This window comes from Gekko japonicus, unplaced genomic scaffold (genome assembly GCF_001447785.1).
Source record: "Gekko japonicus isolate JY-2015 unplaced genomic scaffold, Gekko_japonicus_V1.1 scaffold303, whole genome shotgun sequence".
NCBI lineage: Eukaryota > Metazoa > Chordata > Lepidosauria > Squamata > Gekkonidae > Gekko > Gekko japonicus.
This window is the reverse complement of record NW_015169180.1, coordinates 877,963-887,080: the sequence shown is the minus strand read 5'-3', so window position 1 is coordinate 887,080 and position 9,118 is coordinate 877,963. Positions and strand designations below refer to the sequence as shown.

Sequence of the window (9,118 nt, the reverse complement as noted above, 5' to 3'; positions counted from 1 at the left end):
CAAGAACTGTTACGAGAGAACAGCACTGAAGTAACTTGTAACTGACCCAAGGTCACACCAGCAGTTGCATGTGAAGGAGTGGGGAATCAAACTTGGTTCTCCCATATTAGAATCCGCACTCCTAACCACTACACCAAAGTGGTGTACACCAACTACACCAACTGTTTCCTTGTCATGGTGAAAATTCAGTCTTAAAAGCTGAAATGACATATTCCATACCTCCTTGTTATGGCCCAGGCATGCTAAGGTGGTTGGATCCACATGTGTCCGCAGCCTGTGAGTCCTAGCTGGAAGGGACTTCATTTAAAAAGTCCAACCATCCATAAAGGAGGTTTTATGAATGTGTTTAGGTATGTGGTAAAGCACACTTCTGGCTACTGAACGTTCTCTGAAGAACAGAAATGCCTCTCAGAATACAAAAGGTAGATGTGCTTTTGATAAACTCAGGGTCCAGGATTTTATTGGGAAGGCTATAAAAGGTTATTTAAACTCTTAATCTAGATGACTTTGCATGTCTCTTTCTATAGTTAGCCAGGGTACAGTCATCAAGGGCACCAATAATTAATTACCAATCCAAAATAGCCACGCTTCATGGTTGTATTGGAGATAATTTGACTATCCCTATAATTGCCCTAAAGTGTCAGATGTTTCTAGCCAGTCTCAAGTTCCTGGCTGCTCTCCAGATGGAAAGCTAATTGTACGATATTTGATTGTATCAAGTTAAACAATTAGTTACTTATTAATTTAGGGGATAATTGAGCCTACATTAAATACATGCATAACTATTACACCTTGTGATCAGTGACTTAAAACGTAGGACTGAGATGACTGTTCAATGTTGAACATTTTTGGTATGAAAGGAGTGGAGAATGTCCTGCTGACCATTCCCTCACATTGTGCCTCTTTTGTTTTTGGGTGTTCACAGGTTCAGCTGCCGCATTTTTGCCATTTCTTTTTTCCAAATCAGCCTTCTTCTCTGGGAAACAGTGAAGTTGTCATATATCCAATGAAAGTTGGCTATGTGAAGATGTTTCTGAGGGAAAATGAAGCTAACACAGTGTAAGGGAATTGCCTTCCCTTAGAATTAGCGTCATTTACCCTCAATAACACAGTCACATAGCCACATTTACTGCTTCCAGGAAGATAATATTTGGGTGTGTGTGTGTGTGTGGCACCGATGTAGCTGACTACTGGAATTGTGGAAAGCCTTTTGTTCTGGCACTGCTGCCCCTTGAAAAAGGAGGTACTGGAGGCAGTTATGTTGGGGAAAGGCACCGGGTGTGTGTGTGGTCTTAGGAACATAACCCACCTGTATGTGTTAGGGGTTTGTGTGAACACATCTGCCAGCCTCTGGTTCTCCCCCTGCTCCCATGAATGATTGCCAAAATGAGACTTATGGGGGGCTATGATTTCCCCCCCATGAAATTGGCTTCTCTCCAGTTCATTTAAAAAACTGGATTGCGCCCTACTAGTGAATATAGATTTTTTCAGCACATCTTAAATATTTTTTTTCTGTTTTATGTTGTAGTATTTTTTGATGCTTGTATTTGTAATCACTACAGCTATGTGTTGTACAAAAGAACTTCTCTCAAGCCTCTTGAGTTTTCTAATGTGTTCTGTATTTGACTTATTCTGTACTTTGTAGTTTAAACTAGTAAAGCTTTTTAATTCTAATCCATCTCAGTGTTCACCGCTATCTAAATTTAATGAACTGTAACTAGGCTCCAAATTGGGACATAGTTTAATCCTTAGAATATTGGTCTCAGTTGGGGCCTACTTTACAATTTCAAAGCAATAAATGCAAATCAGAGTAGTACAAATATGTTTGTAGCAGTGAGTGCAATCCAAAGCCCCACAGCAACAGAGGCTTCCATTCTAAGGGAGATATAACATGAACAGAAAAAAGAGCAAGGTAGTCCCCGTGCACGTGATAAGTTTAGTAGTACAGAACTTCTAAATCAAAGCGAATCCTGTACATAGTTATATGTACACTAGGAATAAGGCCCATTGTGGAAATAAATACAATGAGCGCTAGAAAGAGGCTCTGGGAGAGTGCCAAGGCCGTGGGCACTCAGAATCAATTTGCCATGGCAACCTAAGCAGGGTATAAGGACACAGAGTCCATCATTTTCTCCAGGGGAGTGGATCAATGCCATATGGAGAGCATTGTAATTCTGAGTGATCTCCAGCCCCTACCTGGAGATTGGCAACAGTGGTTCCCCATTAAGGAATGGCTGGTTTGGAGGGAAGAGTCTATTGCATTATACCTGTCTGAGGCCCCACTTCTCCTTAAACCTCACCCTCTCCAGGTTCCATCTCTCAAATCTCCAGGATTTTCCCATCTGGAGTTGGCAACCCTATCTACTTCACAGCCAAGCATCAACCTACATTCCCCCCTCATTGATCAGCTTTCCATTTCCCCCCCACCGTGCTCTGAAGCGCTGACTGCCAGATGTCTGTGGCTGTAATGGGGTGACTGCTGACACCTTTTCCTATCATTTTTTGCCTTGTGCTATTCTGCTTGTGGTATGATCTGTCTTTTTTGTGGTGTGGCATGATTGTGCTATTGGGTTTGTTTCTTTTGAAGGGGATGTGATGTGTTGTGAGTGAGGACATATTTTACCTCAGAATACAGCAGGTCCCATATGCAATTGACAGTTCCAACTATCTCGTGGGGGGGAGGGAGTTTGAGGTGCGGAATGGAGTGAAGTCCAGTCGGCTTCCATATGCAAATAACCTTGAAATGCTGGCCCAATCAGAGAAGAGTGGCCTAGGCTGCAGTGGGTGGGAGAGAACTCAGGCAACACAGCCAGTGGATAGAGACACCTTGTGATTGACACATCACGGAGCCAACTGATTTTGGAGTGGGACCACTACTCAATTATATATAAGGAGAGATACCCACTTTGGTTTCAAATGGGAAACATGCATGAGGTAATTAAAAATGGTTAAGTACATGGGCACAGAATCTTTGCCTTTGGTTTAGTTTTTCTTTTTTTATTATTATTAATTTTCTACATATTATATAAACACATTACACACCATCACATCCCATCACCCACATGTTGTACACAAAACAACATCAGTTTTTCCAGACCAAATTGTCCTGGCTTCCTGAACTTCTGAGGCTCCAGTATGTGCCCATCCTCATGTATTTTCAATTTCTTTAAAAGAGGGAAAAGTTCTAATTTCATTTGCTGCAAAAGGGTTAAGGATTAAGTTCCATCTGTCTCTTTCAAAGTCAATTTACTTTGGACACACAATTTAATAAACCCAGGATTTCTCAACAAAAATAACAATTCTGCTTATAGAACTTTTTCGATTGTCCATTCCTTTTCCTGGCAGGCAATATGTTTGCTGATACTTACAGGTTTCAATCAAAAATATTTATATTTTCCAAAATGTGGCAAATAGCTATGCTGTGTCCATCCAGCACTCTGAAATATCCTAATTACCAGCCTTTTCCCAGCCAATTTTTTGTTTTTAATCCATCAGTTGTTTTCATTATGGACTAGAACATCATTTAACTCATTTATCCAGGTTCGAACTAAAAACTCTCACTTTATTGAATTTCAGTGACAGCCTTCAATAGTATACTGTACGCAGAGAAACTGTGGAATATATTCTGTACATTTCTTTGTTATTATTAGAGTGCAACTATTGGTTATAGCAATAGAAAGTGGAATTTCCTAATAACAAAGAGATGACCCAAATGCTGGCTGCCTCTGGTTTGGCTTCTACAATATGCTGACAACTGATGTGACTGTAATACTGACTATGAATATTTGCTTCTGGGTTTTTGTCTTCTGTAGGGTCCAGTTTTTAAATGGATTTTGATATTATTGTGACTTTTCCTCTGTAAAACAAGAGAAGCCCAAACCAATCTGTAACTGGATTGAAACCTACCTGTGATCTGTATTTCTTGGTCCATGTGATGGATAATCTAAATGGATAAATGTCAGCTCCATTACTAAAAGCTGAGATACTATTTGATATATTTAAGAAACAGAGTGATCAGTCCAGGTAGACAAGACTTGATTTTATTAATAAAATGTATATATTTTTTTCTCTTTGAGGTGACAGTTACAAACTTTGGTTTTTAAAAAAGGAATTCTGAACAGCAAACTGTTGACTTAAAAATCTGTTTTACATATAAAATGTTTGCATGGTTTTAAAAAAACAGCTGAAAATGAGCTAGTGGAATCTGATATCAATTAATTTAAACAAATTTTATAAGAAATAGTAACAAACATTTCTTTTTCAAGTCTCACATATATTATGAAAAATAAGTACAAAAGGAATTGTGTTCTTAAGTTAATATCTATGTCTGCCTACCTGGAAATAAAATGTCTTGAGGCAAGGCCTAACCAGCCATTTGTAAAAATTTGGAATGCAAATTGTAACTATCTGGGTCAGAAGATAAGATCTGTGGGTAGCAGTTTCCTCATGTGCTGTTTGGCAACTGGGTAGAATCACATGACCTAGACGTATTCACCAACAAGGGCAATTCATGAGATGAAATAGATTTCCATTCATTGGTTCCATTGGGGGAGAAAATGGATTCTACAAATACACATCCAACATCTGGGGCATATTCACAGGACTCCTCCTGTATCACATATACAGCATACACCAGATCATATCTGACCATGTTCAACACCTATTCAGGAGGCAGCAAATTTGATTTGTACCTGGTGCCTGCTTGGGGTTATCACTGGATGGGGGGGGGGAAGCCACTTGGTCTGTTCTTGTAGGTTTAATAGCACATTGATTTGCAGAAAGCAGGAGAAGCTTTTCATGCATGGAGATAAATATTATCACTACTGTCTGCATATGAAGGCACTGTGTAATGGAACACCTGCATGGTCCTGTCCAAAGGCTGGCAACTCTATGCCTGCTTCAGAGGTTCCTTTGTGCAGCAGCAGGGATATAGCCGCTCTTGTGGTCAAACGTTTGTCAATTAGGGCTGGCCTGGTCTTAATGAGTTATTTTAGACTTCAGCTTGAAACCACAATTTGGAAGGAGAAAAAGGGAAAGTCATATTGTCATAGAATGGGTAGATCAAAGGATTTGTTGTATATAATGACCTCTAGTTCAAGGAAGGCAATAAGATAACTTATGTGGCACATAAATAATTGTTTAGAATTCAATTTTAATCTGTATGTGGTTCAGTGAAATACAACGATTACAAAATGAGATACAAAAGAGAAAAGACTATCTGATTAATGCTTAAAGGCCCTTTTTGCCATTGCCATCAGGGCATGATAAAAAAAATCATGTTGCTTCAATAACGTTGTGGTACCCAGACATTCAGGGGAAGAAGAACTCATGCCATGACTCCTCTTTATACCAATGGCATCCCAGTTTTGGTGAGGAGCTACAATGGTATAGGAAAGAGGTGTGGTATAGACTTCTCCTTTATTTCCTTGTCCATTGAGTCTTTGGATATTACTGGAATGGTACGAAAGGAGCTCACTCTGAAGCAGAACCCAGACTCCAAAGGCAATGTCAAAAGTGGTCTTTAGTCATATCTCTTATATTTTTGCTTGAACCACACGTTTCTCAACCCCAAACAAAGCAGGATTATTTTAAGTGTGTGTATATGTGTGTACATACACACACACGCACTTTTTAAAATCTGAAATATCCTGGCAACAGAAATGGAAACTTAAAAAAGTATGAGGTATCATATCATGGAAGAGCGCCACAAAAGGCACTTTCCGTGTTGTAACTGCTTAGCACAAAAAAGCAACAGCAGAAAATGTTTCCAGTTTTGCCATCTGAGGTTTTGCTGGTGACTTCAAATAACAGAGCTCTTGAACATCAATATCTACAGATGGATTTTTATTATTATTATAATTATTAATATTATTAATCAGGAAAATATGGAATTGATTCACTGGAAATTACAGCTTTATTTTTCATAATACATACACAGTATTGACAACACCATTTGAAATTATTATAAGATAGGAGCCAGTTGCAATTCAGGGTCACATGCAAGTTTTGGAAATGGACACAGAAAGGACAGCATCATACTGTACACAGAATAATTACAGTTTATTAAACACACCTTCTTAGCACCTCTTATGTTATAATAGAAGGAGCACCATGACATTCAATTTTACAGCACCAAAATATTCAAGGGTGGGGGGAGGTGGGTTGGGATGGGATGGTGGAGGCTGTTCATAAAGTTAGCCCTATGTTGCCTGCCTCTGCCACAGCATCCTTCACAATTGGTCCAAATAAGTTTAAGTCATGTGATTCTCATCCTATGGGGACAGTGAGTGTTTTCTAGAGAAGACATGTTACACGGTGAGACACATTTTCTACACCATCCTTATTCAAAACTTGCATGTGGCATCAAGTAGGTTGATGGTGGCACCAAGGTGCATCGTTACTTGCTGATCATCTTTTGTCAATCATCTTCTCTTTGCTCTCAGCTTAACCAAGGAAACAGACTGGACCAACTTCAAACCCAAACTTCTGATTCTGATCACCAAAGTCATTAATCATCACATCAACAACAGGCACTTGGTCAATTTTGGGAGTATTAATTTCAACAACAGTCTTTGCATAGCCTTTTCTTGACTGCAAAAAGAAAACACACACACACAGCAAAATGTAAGTAAGGAATTAGTAAATGTAACAAATATTAGCAGTTCCTCCTTAGATTATCTGGAGTTAAACAGGTGGGGAATTGCAGCCAAAGAGTCAGAAAATGATCCTTGGCAAGAACCAGCACCAAGAATGTAGGCTGCTGCCATCTTGTGAGGTGCTACAGCAGCAACTGGGAACTCAGAAGCTTCTTTGAGGCCTCACTCAATAAGCTGAGAAATAAGCTGAGAGGAAAACTATTGTCTGTGCCACTTCTTATGGAGTTTGCATTCAGTTAAATTAACTTCAATTGGGTCTAGTCCTGGGGGAAAAATAACATCTCCCTCTATTGTCACACTCTGAGCTTATATTTATCGTCACAAAATATAGTGGTACCCCAAACTTATATGGCTTCAAAACAGACACATTCAAGGAATATAACTTTATCAATGGCTACTACCCATGGTGGCTAAACATAATCTCTGTGCTCAAAGGTAGTATGTCGGTGAATACCAGATGTTTTAGGGAAACATCTTTCAAAGCTCCACTTGTAGGCTTCTTTGGAGTCATTTGGTCAGCCTTTAAATGGACCTTTGATTTCGACTACAAGGGCTCTTCTTGCGCTCTTCTGAGCTGCACTGGATGAGTGAGTGAGAGCAATGTGCCAAAGTTATTTTTGATGGGAAGCAATGTGCCAAAATGTATGATCTCTACTCCAACTCTGATGTAGTTTTGAGGGGGAGAAGGCAAGAGTATGTTTTGCTGTCTCCGCACCCAGAGCTTGTGTTTGGCTAGAACTCTCACCAACTGTCAAAGCTACCAAATGAAAAATCAGACTGAAGCAGCATTTGAGAATGGGGAGAGGGAGTAAAGACGTGGGGCACAAAAGTGAGGGGTGGACCTAGTGGGCTGCTGTGGCAGGCTGGATGGAAAGCAGGGATACAAATCAAAGGAAACATTTCTCCAATGGTATATTTGCCAGCAGGGTACCATAAAGATGTCAAGGAGCACATACAATGCATACTGACCAGGAGTATGCAAACACTCTGGGGGATTCTTTAAGGCTAGACGAGCAGTGATTCAGTACTAGTGAACATCTCACATATGCTTTAATTCTAATACCATTCAATCCATATCAGACTGCACTGCCACTTCAGCAGCAGCTTGTCAGATATGAAGAAGAGATACAAGATATTTTTAAGAGCTTTGGCACCGACTTCACTTCCATCTTCTGTTTTAGAGAGAAATTATATTAAAACTGGGATGAGGAGGGGGGGGCTTCCATTTGCAGTATTATTGTTATTCATCTTGTACAGAAGATTGGAGAGTACAAATGCTTTCCAATTACGATCTCACATCTCAGTACTGTTCCTCCAATGGCTGCCCCTGTCAGTGCATTTATAACAGCATACTGGCATCGTCTGCTGTTTTCTGTCTTTGCTCTGCCTTAAATAATAGTGAACATTTCCCCTCTTCTGAAGTTTAAAAGTTTCTTTTTAAGAGGGAGCAGATACTGCATAGGTAAAAAGAAAAAAAACTGCAAAAAATGAAAAGATATGTAAAGGAGAAAGAAAAGGACCTTTGGAAACTTTTATAAGAATGGCATTAAGCTGAACTCATTTGCTTATTAAGATAAGCTGCCGTCTCAAAACAGAAAGGAGCGTCCTGGGTTTATACTTACTGCACAGCCATCATGTAGGGCTTTGATGTAAGGATTGTTGTCATAAGACATCTCTTCATCGTTTGAGCCTAAGAACCTTAGTGCTTTGTCGTAGCTGTCAGAAGAAGCTTCATGCCAGGCCACTGACTGATGACAGTTGTAAGTGAAGTTCTGTCGGGCGGAGGCACTCAGTAGTTTAAGGAATGTCATTTGGACCATATTAATGGAATTGCCTTCAGCATCCACGTATGAAAGCTGAAGAAATTGAAAAGCAAACAAAACAGACCCATAAACAGGCAAATAAGCATGTGCTGGATTCTCCTTTCAAAGTGCAAAACAAGATTATATTTGACACAAGTACACATTAGCAGGACTCTTCTAAATCAGCTGACACAACCCACTTTGTTGTCCTATTAAGAATGCAGGCAAGCTATGAATCAGTAAAGAGATGCGCTTTATGCAGTACAGCATGATTATGCTGCAGACTTGGAAGAACCAGGTCTTCTGGGCAACATCTTCAGTTGATCGTAACTCTGTGGCCTAGCTTGTATGTTTACCTAGGTCAAAGTTGCTTTCCTGAGGCACAAAAACATATGAATGTTTTCCTCCAGCATGGTCTTAATATACATGGGCATTTCCTGCCAGTGTGTGTGTAAGTATACACTGAGATCTGAATAATACTTATTGCCAGGAGGCCCAGAGAAGAGTGTCCTGCCCCTTTAACATAGGCTTCATGGGGTGGTATTCACTAGGTGTCTTGACTTGGATGGCCCAGCCTATCCTGATCAGATTAGATCTCCATAGCTAAGTAGTGTTAGCCTTGGTTAGTACTTAGATAGGAGACCACCAAGGAGGTCCAGT

General features: G+C 39.9%; 1 protein-coding gene across 1 annotated transcript in view; it reads right to left on the bottom strand.

The window, feature by feature from the left end:
- Nucleotides 1–5,981: 5,981 nt before the first annotated feature.
- Nucleotides 5,982–9,118, bottom strand: part of COL11A1 (collagen, type XI, alpha 1) — a 362,318-nt gene continuing 359,181 nt past the window's right edge. Inside the window, exons 67-68 of the mRNA XM_015416098.1 lie at nucleotides 8,279–8,512; nucleotides 5,982–6,591 (exon numbers count right to left, since the gene is read on the bottom strand). Of these exons, the coding sequence (XP_015271584.1) occupies nucleotides 6,445–6,591; nucleotides 8,279–8,512 (381 nt within the window). The 3' untranslated portion in view covers nucleotides 5,982–6,444. The remainder of the gene's footprint in view (nucleotides 6,592–8,278; nucleotides 8,513–9,118) is intronic.